The sequence below is a fragment of the Eriocheir sinensis genome, chromosome 9 (genome assembly GCF_024679095.1).
Source record: "Eriocheir sinensis breed Jianghai 21 chromosome 9, ASM2467909v1, whole genome shotgun sequence".
Taxonomy (NCBI): Eukaryota; Metazoa; Arthropoda; class Malacostraca; order Decapoda; family Varunidae; genus Eriocheir; species Eriocheir sinensis.
In genome coordinates, this window is record NC_066517.1 from 17664100 (window position 1) to 17689606 (window position 25507).

A 25507-nucleotide genomic window follows, 5' to 3' on the forward strand; every position below is an offset into this window, starting at 1 on the left:
CAAAAAGCAGAAGGGGAAATGAGGAAGCGAAAGGAATCGGACAAGAAGAGAGGGAGAGGAAATGAAGAGAGGAAGCAGGAAGTTAGAGAGAAGGAAGGATCAAAGGAGGGAAGGAGGAAAACTCGGCGTAAATGAAGAAGAAGAAGAAGAGATAAAGACGAAAAAGAAGTAACAAAATAACAAAAAAAAAAACAATGATGAAACTAACGAATACGAAGAAGAAGCAACAAAACAAAACTGATGAAAATAACGAATACGAAGCAGAAAAAAGAAGAAGCAGGTGAAAAAAACGGAGATTGATAAGAACGAGAATGAAAGGGAGAGGAGAAGAAGAAGGCGAAGGAGGAGGATAAGGAAAAGAGTCAATATTAGTAGTTGAAGGAGAAAGCGGAGGAGGAGGAGGAGGCGAAGAAGAATCAGCTGTAGTAGTAGAAAAAAAGAGAAAGAGGAGAAGGAGGAGGAGGAGAAGGAGGAGAAAGGAAGGAGTGAAACAGCTGGCCACCAGGATGAAGAGGAGAAGGAGAAGGAGGAGGAGGAGGCAACATCTGGCGCTCGACTGGCTGCCTCGCCCCACGTGCTGCCCGAGAGAGAGAGGGAGAAAAAAAAGTCACTCGTTGTAGCTCGCGGCGCCAGGCACGGGGCAGACGAACTTGGGACGCGGGGCAGAGGTTGGCGTACTTAACATATGGTCACGAAGAGGGAAGAAACCTAAGAAGTGTAGAGGAATGACAAAGAGACAGGGATGCTTACTAATTTAGGGACACGAAATGTACTTATTGGAGAAAGCTAAGAAGGGCATAGAGAGTGATAACATAGAGACAGAGGCTTACGTACTTAACTTATGGTCACGAAGAGGGAAGGAACCTAAGAAGTGTAGAGGAATAACAAAGAGACAGGGATGTGTACTAATTTAGGGACAAGAAACATACTTATTGGGAAAGCTAAGAAGGGCGTAGAGAGTAATAACATAGAGAGACAGAGGCATACGTTCTTAACTTATGGGCATGAGGACACAAGAAAGCTAAGAAGTTTGCAAAGGGGAATGACATGAATGCTAGAATCAGTTCAGAGGAGGATGACCAAGATGATTCAGGGGCTGAGGAACCTCCCATATCAAAATAGGCTGAAACATCTAAACTTACATTCACTAGAGAGACGAAGAGTGCGGGGAGATCTGATAGAAGTATTCAAATGGGTCAAGGGTTACAACAAAGGCGATATAAGTAAAATACTGAGAATTAGCCAGCAAGATAGAACACACAGTAATGGATTTAAATTAGAAAAGTATAGATTTAGGAGAGATATAGGCAAGCATTGGTTTAGTAATAGGGTGGTGGGGGAATGGAATAGACTCAGCAATCACATGGTTAGTGCAGGGACGATAGCTTGTTTTAAGAGTAGACTGGATAGCTACATGGACGAGGACGACAGGTGGCAGTGAGGTGTGGGTGCAGTAAGGAGACAGGGTACTGGAGCTTACCCCCGTACCGAAGGTAAACGAGGATCAAGCCTCTACCTGTAGCCCCTGAAACTACACCTCACCCATCGTGAGTAGTGGGGGGGATTCTGGAGCTGCCCTGCGTAGGCCACTCGGCCTCTTGCAGTTTCCCTATGTTCTTATGTAAAGACGCATATATTCTTATTTTTGGAGCACGAAACGTAAGAGAAAGTCATGAAGTCGGTAAAGAAGAATAACATGGAGTGACGGATGCACACGTACTTAATACAGAGTCGTGCTAAAAGAAATGAGAGACATGAAGCGAGTATCATTCACGGATAAAGAAAATAGACCAACGTTGACGACACCCTAAGAAAAAATAACGATTAATGGCAGGAAATGGACTGGAAGAGGTTATAATTATCATTCGTAGAGCTGATTCACGTAACAGATGGACAGCCAGAGTAACAGAGTGGCAGCCCAGTGATTGAAGAAGTCAGGGCAGAGAGGGAGCCAGGTGGCGGGGTGGATTAGAGCATTTACCGGGGCAGCAGGACGGAGTGCACTAACGTCAGACAGAGAGATGGATGAAGATAATGGGATGCGAGGAAGATAGGAAAAGCAAAAGAGCAGAAAGGCCAAAAATAAAGATAGGACAGTAGTAGTAGCAGTAGTAGTAGTAGTAGTAGTAGTAGTAGTAGTAGTAGTAGTAGTAACAATAGTCAGTTAAATGTTGCATCCTCATTGTTGCCATCGTATTTATAACCGTCACCACCACCACCACCACCTCCACCATCACCGCCACCACCACCACCACCTCCACCATCACCACCACCATCACCGCCACCACCACCTCCACCATCACCACCACCACCACTTCCATCATCACCACCACCATCCTTCTCCTCTCTCCATTAACGCTCCTTTAAAACAAACACCACAAGAAGATAAACACCATATAGACACACACACACACACACACACACACACACACACCAAGTAGCAGCTTCTGTGTGTGTGTGTGTGTGTGTGTAGGGGAGGTGAGGCTAATTCAGTCCTGGGGGAGAGAAAAAGGGAGAGAATGGAGGTAGGGAGGGAAAAGAGGGGAGGTAAGAAGGGAGAGAAGGTAATGGGACAGGAGGGTCAGAAGAGGGGAAGAAGATGGGACAGAGAGAGAGAGAGAGTTGTGTTGTGAAATAGAAGGCCTTAAGGGAGAGAGAACTGGAGGGAGAGAGATACAGAGAGAGAGGGCTGGAGGAAAGAGAGGGAGGGAGGGAGGACGTGGGGGAGAGAACAGAAGGCCAGAGGAAGGTAATGAAGGCGGGAGGAGGAGGAGGAGGAGGAGGAGGAGAGGGACAAAGGGAGGTCTGGTTACATGGAGAGATGGAGGGAAGGAGTTGATGATATACAGAAGTCACGTGGTGGTGGTGGTGGTGGTGGTGATGGTGGTGGTGGTGGTGACCTTAAGTAAGTAAGTAAACTATTGTCTCACACACACACACACACACACACACACACACACACACACACACACACTCACACACACCTGGCGCCTTAATTACTCCCTCGGAACCTTATGATCACCTGGATGCTGTTCGCGAGCCCCCTGTGTTTGTTTGTTTACAGTGTGTTTGCCTTTCCCTCCCTGCCGCTTCAGCTGTGTTTGTTTACCTTCCCAAACACTTTGAACTCCGACAGAAGGATATTTTTAAACGTATTTTCTTCTCTATACTTTTTTTTTACCCGAGTCCTTGATCAGAGCGACCCACCCACCACCTGCTCAATTCCTAGCCTATGATTGGTTGTCCGTCCACCTGAGGGCACGAGGGCCGTCTCTGATTGGCCAAGAAGCTGTCCCCTCGGCGTGCTATTGGTCGGGGGCGGCAGCAGGCGAGCGACGCGTGCTGGGCAGGTGTCGCGTGCTCTGAGATACCCAACCGTGCCCAACACCTGTTCCCAAGATGCCACCTCGCTCCATATCCCCCAACAAGAACACTTCCCTAATCCCCGTTAAGGTTTATGCATATTTTAATTCACCTGCGTACACGTGAAACAGGTATGGGAGGAGACACGCTTCAAGGACAGACTAGCAAGGTGTGGGCGGACTTTACCAGGTGTGGATGTGTAAAAGCCAACAGGTAAACGAGTGAACTGGTTACCTGAAGAAGACGCGGCAGCTGGTAGACACACGATAGAGGTCTTGGGTCGTGAGGTCCATAAGGGCTGAGGATGAGGGAGGAGGGAGGAGGAGGGGGAGAGGGGGCAAGTTAACCGACAGACAACAATGATCTTCGGTTTGGGAGTTCAGTTCACCGTGACCTTCTAGCTTGTGCGGACGGAAGGGAAGGAGCGTGGCCCGTCCGTTGCCTTGCTGTCCCTCCCTTCGTCAGCCCTTCGTCAGTTGTGTTAGTCTAGCATCGAAGTGTGACAAACTACCTTGAGTCTTGTTCTGTGTGACTTTGGATCTCGTGTTGAAGAGGAGTGAGTCTCGCGTCTGCCCCGTCCTCCTCCTCTTCCTCCTCCTCCTTCAGCATCATCGAAGTACTCTCAAGGGTCATCGAACTCCACGAAACAGTGATTATCTTCGATCTCGTGCAAGCGGCGATAAGGACGGAAGGAAGGAAGGAGACTCGCACTTGTATCTCCTCCTCCTCTTCATCTCGCCTCGTCAGTAGCATCGAAGCGTTTCACAAAGCTTCGTACGAGTCACCCATAGCGCCACCATGTTGATCTGTCTGTCCGGCTTCGTTATATCGCCCCCCGTCAGGTTAGTGAGGTGATAGAGAGGGGGGTAAGGGGGTGGAGTGACAGTGGGTGGAGAGGGGGGGAGGGGAGTAATGAGTCCTTGAAGCGGGGGCAAGAGGGAGGGGCTGGTGAAGGGAGGAGACAGGAGTTCGAGGTCTTTATGGAAGGTTGTATGGGGTTGGATTGTACTTATAGAGGGTTGAGGGTGCTGGAGGTCGTGTGTGTGTGTTTGGTTGCTGAGTTAGGATTGTGGGAAATGTTTACAGTGCTGAGTCGTGCTGGTGAGGGCGGATTGCTGAGTGCTAAGGCAAGCGATCCAGGTGTGAGTAATAATAATAAAAAAAAAACATCAAAAGGAAACTCAACATGGGATCATTTTTGTGCTTCGTTTCTGACAACACCGAACCGGATCATCCCCGCCTGAACCACCCGGCTAATCCCTCTGATCCTTCTTACCTGAGCTTACCTTCCCTCACCTCATTCCACCCGCTTACCTGCTCTACTCACTCACCTTTACCTCCACCTTGTTCCTCATTACCTGGCCTGCACACCTTAAACCACCTGTCTAATTAATCTGATCCGTCTTACCTGAACTCACCTTCCTTCACATAATTCCATCTGATTGCATACTCCTCTCCCCCACCTTTACCTGCATCTTCTCCCTCATTACCTGGCCTACACACTTTGAACCACCTGTCTAATTAGTCTGATCCGTCTTACCTGAACTCACCTTCCTTCACCTAATTCCATCTGATTGCATACTCCTCTCGCCCACCTTTACCTGCATCTCCCTCATTACCTGGCTCACACACCGAACCAGCTCATTCTCCTCTGAAACACCTGTCTCATTAGTCTGATCCGTCTTACCTGAGCTTACCCTCCTTCACGTCATCCCACTTGATTGCAAACTCCCATCGCACGCCTTTACCTCTATCGTGTTTTTCCTTACATGAATAAAACATCGAACCAGCTCATTCTGCCTTAAACCACCTGTCGAATTCGTCTCATCCGTTTCATCTGAGCTCACCGTCTACCTTCACGTCGTTTTACCAGCTTGCATACTCTATTAAAACCTTTACCTCTATCGTCTTTCTCATTACCTGGCCGACACACCGAACCAGCTCATTGCACCTTGAACCACCTGTCCACTTCGTCAAATCCGTCTCACCTGAGCTCACGTGCACATCGGCTCACCTGCCTGCACACCTTGACCAGCCACGCCCTGCTGCCCACACACCTGCCAGCCACATCTGACCGCCCACACCTGATTGCACACGTGTAAATCAAGTCCCTGTACCCCCTCTCTCTCCCCCCCCCCCCTTACACACACACACACACACACACACACACACACATCAGCTGGCTGGGTCGCAGGGAACACACGAACCACCTCTTTCTCTGCTTCTTGCTTCACCTGCTCCTCCTTCACCTGTATTGATTGCTTCTTTACGAGGTCGCGAAGTTGGGTTGATGTCCGTGCAGCCCAGGTAAGTAAGTAGAGGGAGGAAGTGAGTAAGTGAGGCAAGAAGGGGCTAGTGGGTAAGGGAGGACACGGATGAAGGAAAGGGAGGGTTCGTGAAGGAGATTGTTATGGGGGAGGGGCTTTAGGTAGGAGAATGGGAGCAAGTTAGTAGGTAAGGGAGGACACGGATGAAGGAAAGGGAGGGTTCGTGAGGGAGATTATGGGGAAGGGGGTTTAGGTAGGAGAATGGGAGTAAGTTAGTAGGTAAGGGAGGACATGGATGAAGGAAAGGGAGGGTTCGTGAAGGAAATTATGGGGAAGGGGGTTTAGGTAGGAGAATGGGAGTAAGGCAGGGAGTGGCAGCAAGTTAGTAGGTAAGGGAGGACACGGGTGGATGAAGGAAAGATAGGGTTTGTGATAGGGATATAGGGAAGGGGTTGAGATAGGGAGATTACAGGGAGGAAATGGAGGAGAGGGAGGGAGGGTTTGTAGAAGGGATATAGGGAAAGGGTTGAGATAGGGAGATTACAGGTAGCATAAGAAAGGGAGGAAAGAGAGGAAGGGAGGGTTTGTAGAAGGGATTTAGGGATAGAGGTTGTTATAGGAAGGGGGGTTGAGGTAGGGAGATAGAAAGGGTGCGGAGGAGGGATATACAGGGAGAAGGGAGGGTGAGTAAGGGAGAATGGACAAAGGGACATAGGGAGGGTGGACAAAGAGAGAACATGGGGAGAGGAAAAGAAAGGAATGGTACAAAGACAGGGAGAGGGAGAATGACCAGGGGAGGGAGAGTGAGTAGGGGGACGATACAGGGAGGGAGAGGGAGTGAGGGAGGGCATGGGGGGGGGGAGGTAAAGGGGAAAGAGAACATGTCCCTGGCTACAGTACCTTCGACTCTGTGATGCATAAAAAATGAGCTTGCTGGATCGAGTATTGCTGGGTGAACTGCACATGGCTGGCTACCCCTCTGTACCCCCCCTCTTCTCTCCTCTTCTCCGTTCTGTCCCCTCTACTTTCATTTGTTTATATTCTCATTCTCTTCCTCTTTCATTTCCTTTCTCTCCTCTTCTCCTTTCTATCCCCTCTATTTTCATTGTTTCTATTCTCATTCTCTTCCTCTTACATTTCCTTTTCTCTCCTCTTCTCCCTTCTATTCCATCTACTTTCATTTGTTTCTACTCTCATTCTCTCCCTCTTACATTTCCTTTTCTCTCCTCTTCTCTTCTCCCTTCAATCCCCTCTACTTTCATTTGTTTCGACTCCCATTCTCTCCCTCTTACATATCCTTTTCTCTCCTCTTCTCCCTTCTATCCCCTCTACTTTCATTTGTTTCTACTCCCATTCTCTCCCTCTTACATATCCTTTTCTCTCCTCTTCTCCCTTCTATCCCCTCTAATCCCATTTTGTTTCTACTCTCATTTTCTCCTCCTTCCATTTCCACACCCTCATTCTATTTTCTCTCCTCTCTTTCATTCCATTATCTCTGCCTCTCTCCACCTCCCTTTCCTTCTCTCACCACCTTTCCCTCCCTCGTCTCCTTCCTTTCTCCTCGACCTTTCTCATCCTCCTTTCCTCCCTCTCTCTTTCATCCAGTTGCCTTCCTTTCCACACATTCTCTATTTGCTTTCCTTTCTCTCTCTCTCTCTCTCTCTCTCTCTCTCTCTCTCTCTCTCTCTCTCTCTCTCTCTCTCTCTCTCTCTGACTTCCATTCTCTTCCATTCTCTTTCCTTACCTTTTTCGTCTTCTCATGCTCCTCCTTCTGTCTCCTTCCCTCTCTGTCCACACACAACTCTGCACTTCATACGCTCTTCCATTCCATTATTTATCTTTTCCATTCCTGTTTTCTCATATGTCTTCTCTCCCCTTCTCTTTCTCCCTTCTCCCCTCTCTCTCCACACACACAAACTCTTTACCGTCTCTCCCATTCCATTACTTCTTTTCGTTTCTGCTCTCCCCACACCTGCCTCCTTTCCCTTCCTCTCTCTCCCCCTTTCCCTTCTCTTTCCCATTCTTTCTTCTTCCATTCCTATTTTCACGCCTGCCTTCTCTCCCCTTCTCGCTCCCTCCACACACACAAACTCTACATTTTCTCTCTCCCCCATTCTTTTACTTCCATTCCTGTTCTCCTCTCTCTCTCTCTCTCTCTCTCTCTCTCTCTCTCTCTCTCTCTCTCTCTCTCTCTCTCTCTCTCTCTCTCTCTCCACGTGTTTGTCTTTCCTCCACTCCGGCCTTTGCGGTGTGTTTACGTTCACGATACACCAGAGAAACACGTTCACTCTCGTTCATTCATCCTGGCTCGGTCTCTCTTTTGTGGTCCAGTCTGCCGTTCCCTACGTGCCCTCCTCCTCCCCCTCCTCCTGATGATGGTAATGATGTTGATGATGGTTGTTGTTGCTTGTGATGGGTGTTTTGCTGTTTTGTTTTTCGTATTGTATTTATTTAGTTTTTTTTTTGTGTGTATGTCTTTCTTTTCTTCCTTCCTTTTTCATTCTTCCTTCAGTCTTTTCCTTCCTTCCTTCCTACATTTCAGGGTTTTTTTTGTTTGTTTATCATCATCTACTGACACTTTGTTTACCCTGCTCTCTTCTCACTCCCATTTCTTCCTTCCTGTCTTCCTTCCTTCCTTCCAAAATTTTCTCCTTTATTTATTTTACTCTCGACCACTAGCACTCCTCTCCCGAAATTGACCTTTTGGCCATTCATTTCTTTTTTCTTTTCTTTTAAGGGCGGTTATTTATTTATTTATTTATTTATTTTTGTTGTTGTTGTTGCCCATGAACAATTTCCTATGTGACGGAGATGAACACCAAGGCAATGCACAACTTGGCGTATTCCTTCAAGTCTACCTTTTACCTTCTCACTCCCCTTCACTAACACCCCATCTTTTCCTTCCGCAGCTCCCCTGTGAAGGTGGACCGCGCGTACAGTGGCAAGGGTCCCCCGGGGCGAGGCGTGGGTCCGAACATCACCAAATCCTACAGCGTCGAGGGTTCCGCGCCCCCAGTGCCCCCCCACCACCTGCACCACTCCCACCTGCATCCCCACCACCACCACAATGGGACCCACAATGCTCGCCGCTCACAGGTAAGGTTTATTAGAGTTAGGTAAGGTTAGTTAAGGTCAGGTAAGGTAATGTAAAGTTAGGGGATCAACAATGTTCGCCGTTCACAGGTAAGGTTAAGTAAGATAAGGTTTGGTTTGGTAAGGTAAGCTAAGGTTAGGTTAGATAAGGTAAGGTAAGGTTAGTTAAGTAAGGTCAGGTTTGGTTAAGTAAGGTAAGCTAAGGTTAGGTTAGATAAGGTAAGGTAAGGTTAGTTAAGTAAGGTCAGGTTTGGTTAAGTAAGGTAAGCTAAGGTTAGGTTAGATAAGGTAAGGTTAGTTAAGTAAGGTCAGGTTTGGTTAAGTAAGGTAAGCTAAGGTTAGGTAAGGTAAGGTAAGGTTAGTTAAGTAAGGTAAGGTTTGGTTAAGTAAGGTAAGCTAAGGTTAGGTAAGGTAAGGTAAGGTTAGTTAAGTAAGGTAAGGTTTGGTTAAGTAAGGTAAGCTAAGGTTAGGTAAGGTAAGGTAAGGTTAGTTAAGTAAGGTAAGCTAAGGTTAGGTTAGATAAGGTAAGCTAAGGTTAGGTAAGGTAAGGTAAGGCAAGGCAAGGTTAGGTTAGGGTACGCGAGAGTGAGTGTTGTTGTCATTACCATTATTGTCATCAGTATCATTATTCTCTCTCTCTCTCTCTCTCTCTCTCTCTCTCTCTCTCTCTCTCTCTCTCTCTCTCTCTCTCTCTCTCTCTCTCTCTCTCTCTCAGTATAGCGGTTCAATGGGTTTTCTTTACTTATTCACGTATCGGGTTTTGCCTTTGTGAGTTCCTGGTTCATTATTTATTCATCACTGACGCGGCTGCAGGACCCACCGGCGGACTGGAAGGAAGGAATGAAGGAGGGGATTCGTTCATTCATTGTGTGTGTGTGTGTGTGTGTGTGTGTGTGTTGAAACTTTTATAGAGACAAGTTGCGGGTAAATAGGAAGTCACTCATTCGTTTTTTAATGATTTTTCCTCTAGTGACCAGTCCTCCTCCTCCTCCTAGTCCTACTACTGCTGCTACCTAACAATAGTCATCTAGTTAATAGCAACCTAACCCCTTTCGGCCACACACACCTAATACCCTTGTCTTCCCTCGGCAGCTGCAGCAGGCGGTGTCCCAGGGCAGCGGCGTCGGGCTGGGCGGGCGTCGCGGGGCCCCCAGAGGCTCCACTGCTGACGACACTGGTAACCGCAACAGCCGGTGGCGGGGGAGCGGCGCCCCCGGCAACGTGCAGGGCTACGAGCTCTCCCAGGACTTCGCCGACATGAGACTGGAGATGCTGGAGCGCAGGTAGGAAGGGCGGTGGCAGGCTTTTTTATGCATATTTTAAGTTTTTCACGAGGAAGTAATAGGAGATAATGTGCATGGGAATCCGTGGTGTAGTGGTTAGAGCGCCTAGCTTCGAATCCGCTGGCCAAGGTTCGGAGCAGTGGATCCTTACCTGCCAGAGTCCCTGTGTTGGCTAACGAGGCGGAGATGAGCACTGAGGCTACGCGTAACTATAAAGTATGGCCTCTACTTTTCCTCTTATCTAAAATCCCAAAGTTAAAGAAAGGCCTGTGAACTCTGTGCCTGTAGTGTAAGCTTATTCATAGTCTTGAGGAAGTTCCATTGTCCTTGGTTATTCGCTTCTTCAGGAGTGAGGTTGGTATTCTTAGACAGTTCCGACTATCACATCAACTATTTCCAAGGCCAAAAATGAGATCAATCGGGCTCTAATGAGTGTTTTTGTAGGTTCATGCCACAGAAGAAGGGTCAAACTACCACTAGGGTCAATAAATTGTTCCTGGAAATGCCCGACACTCCTACAAAAGCCTTGTCAGATATGTGTCCTGGGGCGCCGGAGTGTTTAAGAATACGGCCCATGATCAGTCAGAGGTGTTGTTACGAGGTGTTGTTTTATTTTCTCGGAATAGAAATCATCTTTCCACGTCCATGACTGTAGCCCAGTTTACCTCAACCCGTATGTACATTACCCATTTCTTGTTACTTCCATGATTATTTTTATTTATCATTGGCATTTCCCTGTGTTGTATCGTGTATAAGATCCCTGTGCATTGGCTCCCACATTATTATTATTTTTTTACAGCAGAGTCAGTTCAAGGGCATAAAAAAAGGTAATAAATGTGGAAAAAAGCTAACAAATGTGAAAAAAAAGCTAACAAATGTGAAAAAAAAGCTAACAAATGTGAAAAAAAAGCTAACAAATGTGAAAAAAAAGCCCGCAGGGATCTTACATACATTACAGTGTGACGCGATTTATGCAGACTGTGTTATTAATGTTTAGTCCAATCCGTTTGCAAACTATAAAAAGATCGTGCTCCTTTTAAAATCAATTAAGTATTAGTTTTGTTTTTTTAATGCGCGTCTTGGCCGTGTAAACAAACCCACGTGGCGGCCAGCTGGTCGGGGTGTGCCGCCGCCCTGGTCTCGGTAAGGCCTTATTTTCTCGGTACTTAACGCGATAACGATGCTGATAAGGGATTTTATTGCCTTACGTATCTAAACACTACAGCGGCGGCCAGAATTAGGAGTGTGAAGTGTTTGGCTGCCCGCTGTGCCCAGACGAGATACCTGTTGGCGAGGGGGCGTGGCTGAGGCTGACGGGAGCTTATTCAATATTCAATCCTTGTTTGAATAGATACTTAATTATTTTCGCCTCTTTCAACGTTTCCTGTTTTTATTTGTTCAAGGTTTTATAGGTTATATTTCTTTCAGGAGTAAGCTGAGTGTGTGAATATAAAGTAATGATTAATTGTCTGTAATGGTCAGTAACATTTAAGTTTTGAAGGACCTATTTTTTTCATATTTGTATGTTTTCTTTTCTTATGGTATTTGCTTTCTTTTTTTGTTATTGGTCTCTGCAGTAGGAGGAGGAATAGCCATGTACTGGAGACCCATAATCCATAATGTGGCAGTTTCTATTGATTACCAGCATATCACAGGCTTTAAATATTGATGTAACGCACAGTCTTCATCACTTAAATGGGAACAGATTGATCGTGAAGAATCTAAAAATAACCAACTCAAGTCCACACGGGGAGTCACTGAGTGTGTGGATAATACAGAATCCCTGCCACATTTTTTTAAGAGAGTAAAACTAACCAACCCCCGTACTGAAGATACACTTCCAGAGAATGGCATCTAACCCATTGCTGTTGAATTAGTAACTTTATGGCCAAAGGAAGGAGGGAGTGTGTGTAAGGGAAGGTAGGGAGGATAGGCATAGGGATCAAATCAAGTATTCCTGCCCAACACAACCTAGAAGAGTAACTTATCTCCACTTCTTATTTTCAACTTGCATATAGGCCTACAATGGAGGTCTTTTTCTGGAAATGAGTAGACACAGCACTACACAGTAATCCCAAACTGACATGAAAAACAAAAGTAAAGACTGTGTGAGAGGCTGTCCAGTTTGTTATGTTAGCTCTGAGACTTAGGGTCCTTTCGTCGCCCTTTCATAGGAGTTGTGGGTATTTCCAGGAGTAGTTTTATGACTTGTGGTAGTGTGACCCTTCCTCTGTATCATGAACCTGAAGAAACACTCATTAGAACCTGACTGACCCCCTCTTGGACCTTTAGAAGTAGATGATATGAGAAGCGAAAATGTCTTATAATACCGACCTTAATGTTACATACTCAGGCATTTTGAAGGATTGATGTAATAATCCGTTCTGCCTCATCCAGTCATGTCAAGGCCTCATCAAGTCTTGCGGCACCATGGCTACATACCCCAGTAAATTTATATCCTCCCCAAATTACTAAGTGCCGCCCTTTAACAGATATGGTGGCATCGTGGCGCGCCGGGCAGCCGTCACTATACAGCGTGCCTACCGCCGCTATGCCATGTATAAGAAGTTCCGCTCCATCACCGCCACTGCCAAGGCCCAGGAGAAGCGGCTGTCGCGGAGGTTCACGGTGGATGTGCCGGAGTGGAATGACACGCCCACCACCACCCAGCAGTTCCACGACGCCTGCACGGAGTTTGACCAGCTGCAGCGCAACATTAGTGCCACAGGTGAGGGGCAGGCAGCGTGTTTGTTGATGTTGCTGTTGGTTGGTTGGTCATGCAAGCTGACACATACACTGTCCCCTCTGTTTGGGAGACTTTTTAATTTAGTACACACTGTTTGCAGGAGCAGTGCCAGCAGGCTTTTTCGTTTCGTCTTTTTCCCTTTGAGTGCCTCCTTTCCTGTAAAAAAATACTGTATACCCTTTTTTTATGTATTTGTATGTACTTCCATTTTTTTGTAGTTGCCTTTATGTTGATATTTTTTTATTTAGTCATTGATTTACTTTTACACAGGTGCATAAATTTTATTATGGCTTGCTTTAATATATGATTCAGATTTTGTTTGGGGTGAATTCTTCATTTGTGAATTTATTTATATTTTGCTTTTATGGTGTTCCTCATTTAGTTATTCATAGACAGGAAAAATTCTCCTTAACCCAGCAGCAGCGATGGGCCAAATTTGTGGCTCTACCATGTACCAGCGATGGGCCAAATTTGTGGCTCTACCATGTACCAGCGACGGGCCAAATTTTTGCCATGATATAAACCCCCCAAAATTGATGATGCATAAACTGATCACAAATGCGTTGATATATATTATGAAATTGTTTGCGTGAGTGATGATTTTTTTCTCATTAATTCGCTTAGAGGAACTTTAAGAAACATGATCCCCGCTGCTACCGGGTTAAGAATATGTGTGGGTGATGACTGTTGACTGACATCTCTGAGTCATAGAGGAGGAATAAAACCTTATCCTCCGGGCCATAATCCTCCTAAAACTCCTTATTGCTGATATGTGTGCCAGATAGCATTTCCTCCGCCTTTGATCCTTGAAATGTAAGTCCCCAAACACACACTTGTCACTTGTAATGGCTGAGATAAGATAATTTTTTCCACACATTGTTCAAGGGAAAGGAATGACTCTTTGCTCAAATTTTAGTTGTTTGCTGAAGTGACTAGTGACTGGATGTGAACCATACTCAAGTGAAGACTGATGTGAATAGTTGATTGTTTTAAGCTGTTATTCAACCCTGACATGACTGAAGAGGATGTTTCTTATGTGAGTGTCTTAGAGGGGGATGTGCAGTATTAATGAGTTGCCTGAGGAGAGCGTTTGGCTTATTAACAAGAAGGAATGGTATGAGTAACGACGGAGATGTGATTTGAATGTGAAAACAAGAGCTTTAGAATATGTAGTGGTGGAATGGGTGAAAGTCCATTGAAACGCTTTGGACATGTTATGAGACTGCAAAACGGTGAATTTATAAAGAGTTTGACAGTCATGTAGGAGGGTGGGGAATGGCAGGAAGACCACTCAGTAGTTAGGTCGATCAGGAGGATTGGGAAATACTTAAAGGGAATGGGTTGGAGGAGATGTGTGAATGTTACAGAAAGAAAAGGCATAAGCAAGGACAAATGGATAGCCTTCTGCCAGCGTAAAGGCTTGGAAAACTTGTAGGAGTGACAAATGGATAGCCTTCTGCCTGTGTTAAGGGTAGGAAAACTTGTAGGAGTGACAAATGGATAGCCTTCTGCCAGTGTAAAGGCTTGGAAAACTTGTAGGAGTGACAAATGGATAGCCTTCTGCCAGCGTAAAGGCTTGGAAAACTTGTAGGAGTGACAAATGGATAGCCTTCTGCCTGTGTTAAGGGTAGGAAAACTTGTAGGAGTGACAAATGGATAGCCTTCTGCCAGTGTAAAGGGTAGGAAAACTTGTAGGAGTGACAAATGGATAGCCTTCTGCCTGTGTTAAGGGTAGGAAAACTTGTAGGAGTGACAAATGGATAGCCTTCTGCCAGTGTAAAGGCTTGGAAAACTTGTAGGAGTGACAAATGGATAGCCTTCTGCCAGTGTAAAGGGTAGGAAAACTTGTAGGAGTGACAAATGGATAGCCTTCTGCCAGTGTAAAGGGTAGGAAAACTTGTAGGAGTGACAAATGGATAGCCTTCTGCCAGTGTAAAGGGTAGGAAAACTTGTAGGAGTGACAAATGGATAGCCTTCTGCCAGTGTAAAGGGTAGGAAGACTTGTAGGAGTGACAAATGGATAGCCTTCTGCCAGTGTAAAGGCTAGGAAGACTTGTAGGAGTGAGGATTCAGACGTCCCCATACTAAGAAGGTAGAAGGAACAGGTTCGGTACTCATGAATCACTGAATGACTGGACGTGATAAGATGAGGTAGAAGAAACTGGTTGGCTGCTTGTGAGTTACCAAGTGGCTTGAGGTTATACATTTACTCCGTAGTTTAACTCAGCCATTCCCATACTAAGTGGAGATAGAAAGAATGGGTTGGCTTTATTAATTAACGAGTGGCTTGACGTTATACATTGACTCCGTAGTGTAATTCAGCCTTTCCCATACTAAGAGCAGGTAGAAGAAACTTGTTGGCTGCTAGTGAAAATTACCAAGTGACGACATTATGCATTAACTCCACAGTTTATAGCGAGGGTCGGCGGGCGGCTAGATCCATGTCCCTGCGCGACACTCTCCGCACAGCGCAGGCCACCACCATCACCACCACGGCCACCACCACTGCTTCCACTGCACGGCACCAGCAGGAGAACTACGACCTTCACGACACCCTCGCGGCACTGAGCGACACCTCCCTCTACTGCCACGTGTCAGCCCTCTCGCCCCTCACACCCACCTCCACCCCCACCCCTGCCCACACCCACGTCAGAAATGGGTCCGGGGACTACCAGGCGCATCAGAATGACCGGGAACTCAAGTATTTCTCTGAGGACAGTGGTCTGGTGAGTGTCTTTTGTTATTGTGTTGAGAGTGATTATTATTTTGTGTATTTATTTGTTCATAAATTGTTGAGGGTTCTTTAGAGTTGAGGGTGTGTTTGCTCAGTGAAAATAGGTAGAGATATCATCCACACTCATTACTGTGCACATTCATCTCCTTTATAGTAAATTATGATGAAGGGAACAATTGATGTAAAAATGGAAAGGATGAAAGTGGTGAAGGATGGTGGTAGATTATACTTCTGGGTGAATGATATCTTTCTCCCTTGTCGACTGATCATTAGTTGTGTTTGTTATAGTTCAGGTATTGATTTTTATTGTGTTTTCTTAAAAGGGGCCTTTGCATTAATTCCTATTCCTATCAGAGCAGAATTATATAGAGTGAAGTTGATGTACAACTTTAGATTTCCTCTTTTATTTATCAACTTTGTTTGTTGGTGATCACAAGTTTTAATTTTCCTTTATATTCTGAGAAACTTTAAAGGTAATCCTCTTGCTTATAAAGTTTTGAAAGGTAAAGTGAACAGATGACATTTTGTTACTAATTGTATGTCCTAATCTTTGTAAGGTTGGCATCAGTGTTTAAGTCTTGGGAGATAATTCATGTTCATTGCTACCTCCACAGGGGAGTCAGGAAGGTGTCGGGGGCAACAGGCTGGGTGTTGCGGGTCAGCGGCGGAGTAGCAGGACTGCAAGTGGCAAGAAAATACCCCCGGAGGTTCCCAGACGGACCTCCTCCATCAAGTCCAACGAGAGCAGTGGCAGCGCTGAGAGGTGAGTGGCGGCATGGCTTCCTTTCTCATGTTTGGTAGTTTTCCTTCATGTAATAGTCAGTCATAGTTATGCATGTTCTTTGTAGTCTCCCATATCAATTATCTCTTCTTGTGTATTGTTAAGAACTGTGTAGGTAATGAGTAGTTTCCATTTCCTTCCCTTCAGTAGATTTTCTTGCATCACCTCACGTTATCAGCCTCCCGGTCCTTCAGTGTTAAGAATGAGTCAACAGTTTGATTTATGGCAGAGCATGGTCTACTCAAGGACTAGTTTATCAGATGCCTTAAGCCCCTTATGAGCACCATCACTGTTTTTTCCTCCAGTGTTCCCGCAAGTCACCGAGTGCAGTGCCACCCTCCCTCCCTCACCCCCCCCTCCTCTACCCCCTCTTCTCTCACCTCTGAAGGGGGACACAGTGACAGAGGGCCTCTTTCCAGGTAATTGTGTGTGCTTATAGGGGGCTGGTGTGGCAGGGAGGGATTGGTCTTTCAGAGACTTGGAAAGGTTGAAGATAAATGGTTGTATTGAGTAGAGTGTTGTTGGGTAAAGTCTCAGATCAGGTTGTGTTTTTTTATATTGACTGGGCTACATTACCGTGAGTCACAGTAGATTATGATTATCTAGTTTGCATGTTAGTACTTTAGATTATGTTTTGTAATGAGTTTGTGTTGATGTTTTCCTTCATCATTCCTTTGAAATGTCATGTTTCTTTTTATCTTCCAAAATAGTAACTCATTTGAGGCTATTGTTTTGCATGTTTTCTGTAAATACTACAGAACCTAACTGAGGCAGGATCAGTAAGCACCATCTCCACAGGACATGTCTCTTTATTAAACCCATGTGTCAGCCTCAAACAAAGATCTGGAAGTTAGTCAGTCTGATAATGCTTAGCACACCATCTTTCTCCTGCCAAACAGTTTCATTGGCTATTTGTGCTTAAGTCTGTCTAGTGAAGCAGATGGGATTGTGATGATGGCGCTGCTGCTTGTTTCCCGTCATCACGCCTTCGTCCTTCCCCTCAGGTCTGCCGACAATGGTTCCCTGTCCAGCGTTCAGTCTTCAGGGTCGGACTCCTCCCTCTCCCAGTCCACCTCAGACCGAGCCACTCCGCTGTCAGCCCAGGAGCAGGCGGAAAATGCTGATTACCAGCCCACCTCGCCCGTCTGGAAGAGGAAAAACCAGGTAAGTTGTGAATGAGCCTCGTTGTCAGGTTGTGGCAGGTACTGTACCATGCTGCCTCACACCATGAATGACTCACTGCAGTTCCTCCTAAGTTAATTCATTATCTCCTGTTGTGTTTTGCATCAATGCCTGACACTAGATTTTGTTTCCCTCTAAAAGTAGAATAGTCTGCTGCGACGGACTCTTGCTGTTATTGTTTGTTTAAGAAACCTGCATTTTCTTTTAACATAAAGATAAACGATGCCGCTACATGCTTCATCTCATGTGTTAGTTTATGCTCTGCACAATGAGTAGCTGTACATATGCATCTTACTTTGGTTCAACAGATTTTATTTTTACCTAAACAGAATGCCAAACAAATGGTTGTTTCCTCCGTAACATAAGTTTTGACTCATTTCTTCTTTTCTTGTCTCTAATAGTCTCACTCTAGTGTCTGATTTCCCCCTGAGGCTCCCTAGTCTTTAAGTCTGTCCAATTGGCAGTCACATGAAATTAAAAAAGACCCCTCGACACTTCCCTCAGCAGATGAGCACAAGTGAAGCGCCCTGCGAGGATAAGAGACTGAGCCAGATCAGCGAAAACTCAGAAGATTCCTTGCAGAGTCACTCCTCTGAGGGGATGACCTATTCCCAAACGCTCCCCTCACAGACCCCACACTCGGCGCGCTACGCCCACCATGCCCACTACACCCACACTGCCCACATGCCCAAGGTAGAGTAGCGGCCGGCCGGGTGGTGTTGGCGTGGTGCCCTGAGGACTTACCGAACCTAGGCTGATGGACTAGGTTGCCTTGGGGTGTCGTAGGGTGTCCTGCTTCTCTTTTCCCACACATGTTTTGCCTGCATGACACACGGGCAGGTTGTTATGACAGGCCAGTGTGCACGGCAGCTCATGCACCCGCCAGGCCTGAGGACAGAGCCGAGGGAGAGCATTATTACTGAGCCTCTAAAGGGGATGGTTATGTCACTTTTTAATTCCTAGTTACCTTTTCCAAGCCTTGGTATAAATCATGATAATAAGATCAAGTAGTTATTAGTACCTGAATGTGGTTGTGAAATAGTGTGGTGGCATTCAGCATATCATAGCAATAAGGTCAAAGAATAATCCTAAATCAGTACATATCATAGCATATAGTCTTAAGCCGTCCCTGACCCCACCTTAACACAACAGGTGCCGGAGGTAGTGAGGAAGAGGCAGTACAGAGTCGGCCTCAACCTGTTCAACAAGAAACCGGAGCGAGGCATCACGTACCTCATCAGCCGTGGGTTCCTCGAGAACTCCCCGCAGGCAGTGGCAAAGTTCCTCCTCACCAGGAAGGGCCTGAGCAAGCAGATGATTGGGGAGTACCTCGGTAACCTCCAGAACAACTTCAACATGGCTGTGCTTGAGTGAGTCTTGGCCTGGCTGTAACATGCTTCAACACTGGTATTGATATTATTTAAGCACTGCAATATTATGATGGATGAGGGTGAGATTTTTGTGTCTGAGGGTGTATCCATGTGTAAAGCAAGATTTGAGATTTTAGAAAGTGGCTTCTCTTAAAACTACCACAAGCATTGCCTGGGATTCAAGCTCAGGCCCACAGATTGGTAGTTAGGTGTGCTGACCACTCCACCAATTATCCATTTCACTTGTGGTTTCTCCCTCATACCCTCTCCCTCAATTCACGCCTCTCTTAATTCTTCGTTCCTTTCAACAAACACCCAATCATCTTTTATCATGCAAATTTTACCCTTTCCTCCATCCATTTCTTTAAACTTCTATCAAGAATAGCATTTTGTTCTTCAGATATTTTGCCAAGGAAAAATTTAGAAAGTAGCATCACATTCATAAAACTTGATAAGAAGAGGAAACAAATACCATAAAAAGAAGACCACAGATAGCAGAAACAGACCACTAGGGAGGGACCAGCACCCGTCACAGCCTCCTCCTCCCCCCACAGGTGCTTTGCGCATGACATCGACCTCTCGGGGATGCAGGTGGACGTGGCGCTGAGGAAGTTCCAGACTCACTACCGCATGCCCGGCGAGGCACAGAAGATTGAGCGGCTGATGCAAGTCTTCGCCCAGAGGTACTGCCAGTGCAACCGCGACATTGTGGCCAAACTGAGGGACCCCGAGACCATCTTCGTGCTCGCCTTCGCCATCATCATGCTGAACACCGACCTCCATACGGCCTCCATGAAGCAGGAGAAGCGGATGAAGCTGGAGGACTTTATTAAGAACTTGAGAGGTGAGTCTTGACAGTAATATAACAGCAATGGATTAAAGGAATCGAAGCATCGTCTATTTCGGGGGGTCATGAGGGAACTGTTGTTGAGGAATAAGTAATGGAGATGAACTGTCTTATAGATGTGTTGATGATATGAACAGAAAGAACAGCAAGAGTAATGGGATTGTGCACAGATGGCATGCCTTATGGAGATAGGTAATTGTTTGAGGGAGTCAGACATTACAGTTTGGCCAGTGGGAGGAAACAGGAAGAGATGATCTGACAATAATTCTTAAGAGTAGGGTGGATGTCATAGTGTGAGAAAATGACCTGTGAAACTTGAGGTTAATCTAAGAGTATTTTAGTTGAAGAAGGGAGGCAAGGACAATAGATAACTCCCAACATACATATATGCAGTCTTTAACACTCGACCTCTCAACAGGGATTGATGATGGGTATGACATCGAGCGCGAGATGCTGGAGGGGATGTACCAGCGCATCAAGAGCCAAGAGTTCAGGCCAGGACACGACCACGTCACGCAGGTGCTCAAGGTAAGCAGCGTGGCACTCCCTAATTAATGCAAACAGTCCATTGATGAGGAAATAGAAAAAAGCATCACCACTCATCTACCAGTTATGAAAAATGAAGTGTACTACAGGATAAAGGAGGTGGAGCAGGATGTTGAAAGAAAGAGGTGTAGAGAGGATTAAAAAGATGAATCTAGTACCAAAAACTAACCTGACGTGGCCACTACAGGTTCAGCAGACGATGGTCGGGAAGAAGCCCAACCTGGCCCTCCCGCACCGCCGCCTCGTGTGTTACTGCCGCCTCTACGAGATCCCCGACGTCAGCAAGAAGGAGCGGGTCGGCGTGCACCAGCGGGAGGTGTTCCTCTTCAACGACCTGCTGGTGGTGACGAAGATCTTCTCCAAGAAAAAGAACACCGTCACCTACACCTTCAGGCAGAGCTTCCCCCTTGCTGGCCTGGCCGTCACCACCAAGGATCTTCCACGTGAGGCTCAGGCTTGTTTTTGGCACCCCTTTCCATGTCCCTTTTCTCATTTCATATCTTTCATCCCTCCCTTTTCCTGCTTGCCTAATTTTTTCTTGTTATATACGTATCCATTTTTCTTACTTATCACTTGCATCACCTATTTTTATCAGCTTACCACATCTATTGTAGCTATTTGTTCTTTATCCCAGTAGCAGCGGGGATCATGTTTCTTAATGGTCCCTCCAAGCAAGAAATATGAGAAAAAATCACCCCTCACATAAACCATTTTTTAATATATATCAAAGCATTTGTGATCAGATTATGTATCATCTATTTTGTGGGGTTTATATCATGGCACAAATTTGGCCCGTCGCTGCTACCAGGTTAAGCTCTATATATATACTTCCAACATATCCCCTTCATTACTACTTCAACATCGTACCACATTCTGATGAAACTTCCTCCTTAGTAATGAGATCTGCAGACACCTTGTTGTGGCCAGGTCCTGACCCTCCTTAACTAGCTCCTGATACTTTTTTCTTAACTAACTCCTGATGTTCCCCCTTATCTGTAAGATGAAACTAACCCAAACTATGTCCTGTTAATGCTCCAAATTGGAAAGGTAATCTCTGAAACATATTTCTTAATAATTCCCCTAAATACTGAAATACCAAAACTCTATATAAACATATGAGGCTAACAGAACCCTTTCCCAACCCCCCAGACTACCCCTTCCTGATGGAGGTGAGCCACCGAGTGGACAACAAAGTCCTCATCACCTTCAATGCGAGGAATGAGCACGACCGCACCAAGTTCTGCGAGGACCTGAAGGAGAGTGTGTTGGAGATGGATGAGATGGAGTCCCTGAGAATTGAGGGCGAGCTGGAGAGGCAGAAGGCGTCCTTGAGAGCCTCGAGACCCAACTCCACCACCGAGAACCGAGACTCGGGCGTGGCGGACATGGAGCTGGTGGCCGCCAACGAGAAGAATGGGATGCTGAAGGCCGACTCGACGCTTAAGCGGTCGGCGCTCAGCAACTCCCTCCTGGACATTCATGAGGCTGGTGAGTGGGCTGGTCTTAGTGAACACAGTATGTTTTTATTCGATCATTTTATCACTTATTAAATACTGCTGTGGTGCACCAAGTTTTATTCTTAATTTTTTTCTACATTAAATACTCAAAACCTGAATCCATAATAGTTGGGGCGTTAATCACATGGAAGACGGGTGATTGGTTCTAAGCCCATCCAAAAACATAACTGTTTGGGTATTGAGCGAGCTAGATTGCTTGCCGTCTCTGCACATAACTGGTATTAAAGCATGATTGTTGGATGATATAAAATCTCGCAGTTGCAACAAAAACTGGATTTGCAAATCAATATTTCGTGAAGCTTGTTGCACCACTCTACTTATAATCAATTTCTCTCTTCTTAACACTGAGTATTTATAGTCACTGTTGTATTTAGTCACCCACACGTATTGCTCAGTATTCATTCACTTATCATCTCAGTATATTATCCTTTTTTTATCAAATACTAAGCCTAAGGCAAGGATCAATAACACTTGTTTTGAGGGGAATGTGGCCCCTGAGAAACAGGAGGTTTGAGTTGAGGCAAGGGACCGAGCCCCCTCGACCATTACTATTGGAACACTTTTTCAAGAGGCCAGAGAGCCTACTTTGACCTCCAACACTGCCTCTAGCGTTCAGTATTACTTTAGACAGCTGGAAAACTTTTGAGAGCATTATATTCAAATAAATATAATGGCATAACTTCACAACAGCTCCCAGTATTTTTGTTTTTACATAACTGGTTTTGCAAACATCATAGTAAAGCTGTCTTGTGTACTTGCTAGTGTAATGTTGTTGTCTGCCACTCTGCACCTCCCGTGTCCCCCCACCCCCACCCCCCGGCCACACCACCACCGTAACAGGGCTGTACCTGACCACCAGTACTCACCTGTAGTGCTCGGCATAACACTTTGCACACCTTTACCACACCTGTACCACACCTGCACAGCTTGGTATGTAGAGGACCCACTCAACGATCATGATTTGTCAGAGGAAGACACCAGAGACCTTGATGGTGTGTGAATCTATTTTGCAACTTTAATTATTATCTTGTACTCACCTTTGCTTTGTTGTGTTGGCGTATTACTTGTAAATCTCAAAGTAAAGAGACAGCTGCATTTAGAAAACTGTTGCATTCCTCTGAGAAAGAAAAATATATATATGAATATAAATGAGAAAGATGCCATAAAAAAATCCTCAAGTCCTCATTCTCTGTGTCTCAGAATTAATGCATCACAAAAATACTCGTGGCAATGTAAAATGTAAACCCAATGAATGTATTCTCACCTCTAGAAACATTCATGGAGACTTTCCAGGCACAACTTAAATCTTTTCAACTTCATACCCGAAGGTGCAGACATGAGGACTTAACACACACACACACACATGCACACACACACACACAGTAAGTGGTGGTGAAGGTGGTGATGTGGTCCACAGAGGGAGGCGTCAACAGCGCTGGTGGTGCGGGGACACTGGTTGGGCGAAGGGGCAGTATGGGCTCCCTAGACTCTGGCATGTCCGTGTCATTCCAGTCCACTAGCCCCTCGGTTGCCACTTCCCCTGCCGGACTCCTGCACCCACCACTCCTGCAGCCGCCACTCCTGTCCCATGCGGCCCAGGCAGACCTCCAGGCCGCTAGAAGGTCCCCCATCCCCACGGCCTCCTTCCTTGGCCAGCTGTTCAAGACACGGAGGACATCACGGACTGACCTTGCGGCCCCTGGTGTGGAGGTGTGAAGGGGAGCTGGTCCTCTGCCTTCTGTGGGGAGGGACAAACCTTAGAGGGATGCAAGGATGACGATAAGGACAAGGATGAAGAAGGGATAAAGAAATGGAAGATTGGTGCAAGGATGATGATGAAGAATAGAGAAGGATGACTGTGAAGAAAGAAGAAAGGAGGGATTGGTGCGAGAATGAAGCTGAAGAATAAGGAAGAATGAATATTAGGACAAGGATGAAGAGTGGAGTTATAAATTGGGTGGATGATAATGAGAGATAGCAAAGAATGGATGAGTTGAGGTTCAGAGCTGGAAAAAGGTGAGGTTAGGGAAAGTTGGTTCAGTGGGAGTAAGAGTTCTGCCCTTAATCAAAGACTCTGCCAAAGTGACTAAGTTATTGGAAGGTGATTGCAGGAAGCCATATCCAGTCAATTACAGACGGCAGTAAAGTGAAGGAAGGCTCCAAGACTCCCACAAGAGAGGAGGAAGGTGGCGGCATAAGGCAGTGTGGAGAGAAGGGTGGAGGGATCGGGTTAGGGCCAAGTCAGGTTGTATATCTAGCCATTATCTAGTCTTTCAAGGTTACACAAGCATTCCACGCAGCAGACCAGAGTGAGGAGGAGGGAGGGAGGAGGAGGTGCCCTGAGTTGCTGCTCTGAGGGCTGCCGAGTGTACCTCACACCACAACGGCATTGGTACTTAGATCAGCGGTAGTGATGATCAGAATAATTCAAAGAAAACAAATTTATTCAGTGCCATTTAGTCAGAAGTAGTCACACATATATATTAATTTGTATCATATATGTACATAAGTCATGTTAAAATAATCAGTGTATAATATATCTAATACTATGTTAAATATATGAGTATGTATAACCCAGAGGTGAGACCCCTCCTGTCTAAAGACGTTTTTAGGCCTAGTTAAGGTAGTGAGCCTGCAGGTGCCAGGATCTGCGGCAACTACCACAAATAAAGTTGTTTTATTCAGAGTAAAGTGTGCACAACAGTTGATACATTTAGCAAGGCCCGGCTTAGCCACTCTAAGCCGCGCACTTCCCCGTGGAATGACATCTAGTCAGCACACACCTTTAAGTACCATGTGTCAGACGCTTCTCGCCAAATTACTGGACTGGCTTAAGTTTTGCGCAGTGTCCCAGATTATTGATATTATCTAATACAAACTCACATACTTTTGTATATATGGGAAAATATTGTTATAATTTTGTCAGCTTGATTATACAGGCTGTGTTTCTATGGCAAATAAATATTATGATGCAAGAGTGATGCTTTTATGACCCCCTTAACTCCTCCGCTGTGTAGCCGCTGGGGTAGGGAAGACCGCCCTTGATGACACTAACAGAGCCGCCCCTCAGATGGAGTGAACTGAATGATTTGCAAATGACAGCACACAAGAGGTTGAGAAAAAGACTATGAGAGATAATATAGGGGTACTAAAGGTAAAAGGAAGGCAGAGTTGGTGAAGGTAATGCGGTGAGGTAAGTGGCGGACAGAATCAAGAGCAAACCACCAAGAGCCATCCATTGCCGGACATAGCTGAAAAAAAATAAACCACCCCTACTGAAGTAAGTATTGGAGAGAGTCACCGCGGGCAGAGACAGACGCGAGTATAATGTCCCACTGGAGAATGAACAAAAATAACGCTATATATAAATCTTTTCAATATTCGCTCCTGGCAGAAAGAAAAATAAAGAAAAGGAGAAGATGAAAGGATGAAAGGGAAGTAGGAGACAAGGAAGGAATGAAAGAAGGAAGTGAGGAGGAAAGGAAGGAAGAAGGGAAGGAAAGAAGGAAGGAGGCAAGCGAGCAACGAAATAAGTAAATAAAAGGATACAGATAATTGGCGGTAAACGTTCAAGGTCAAGGTTACGCCGCACAACAACACGACTTATGGTTTGCTATTGACGGCGCCTCCAAAACAGCCGTCGGGACCACCTTTTCAACAGCAACGCATACGAGGGGGTATTGTGCGGCCCCTCCTGCCTCGCCGCCACCACTTTTGTCCTCATTATATTTAGCGACTGGCACTAAAATGAGTTAATTACAGATCTTGAGTCTCTATT

The 25507-nt window shown here is 45.8% G+C and overlaps 1 protein-coding gene and 1 long non-coding RNA gene across 9 annotated transcripts in view; both read left to right on the forward strand.

Annotated features, from left to right (window-relative positions):
• LOC126996047 (IQ motif and SEC7 domain-containing protein 1-like) overlaps positions 1–24706 on the forward strand; it is a 50926-nt gene extending 26220 nt beyond the window's left edge. Inside the window, exons 1-15 of one of the 8 annotated variants that reach the window (XM_050856072.1) lie at positions 4147–4205; positions 8540–8726; positions 9816–10006; positions 12499–12734; positions 15162–15478; positions 16101–16249; positions 16573–16686; positions 17272–17431; positions 17954–18142; positions 18602–18819; positions 19374–19663; positions 20085–20194; positions 20400–20655; positions 21362–21700; positions 23147–24706. In XM_050856072.1, the coding sequence (XP_050712029.1) occupies positions 4162–4205; positions 8540–8726; positions 9816–10006; positions 12499–12734; positions 15162–15478; positions 16101–16249; positions 16573–16686; positions 17272–17431; positions 17954–18142; positions 18602–18819; positions 19374–19663; positions 20085–20194; positions 20400–20655; positions 21362–21700; positions 23147–23445 (3099 nt within the window). In that variant the 5' untranslated portion in view covers positions 4147–4161 and the 3' untranslated portion in view covers positions 23446–24706. Of the gene's footprint in view, positions 1–4146; positions 4206–5638; positions 5671–8539; positions 8727–9815; positions 10007–12498; positions 12735–15161; positions 15479–16100; positions 16250–16572; positions 16687–17271; positions 17432–17953; positions 18143–18601; positions 18820–19373; positions 19664–20084; positions 20195–20399; positions 20656–21361; positions 21701–22491; positions 23106–23146 lie in introns of those variants that run through there. The other 7 variants (XM_050856074.1, XM_050856068.1, XM_050856075.1 and 4 more) reach the window with 7 other exon arrangements.
• LOC126996049 (uncharacterized) lies at positions 8743–9809 on the forward strand. The gene is made up of 3 exons (XR_007750888.1): positions 8743–9011; positions 9071–9198; positions 9263–9809. It is a non-coding gene; the product is annotated as an uncharacterized LOC126996049 (long non-coding RNA).
• Positions 24707–25507: the final 801 nt, after the last annotated feature.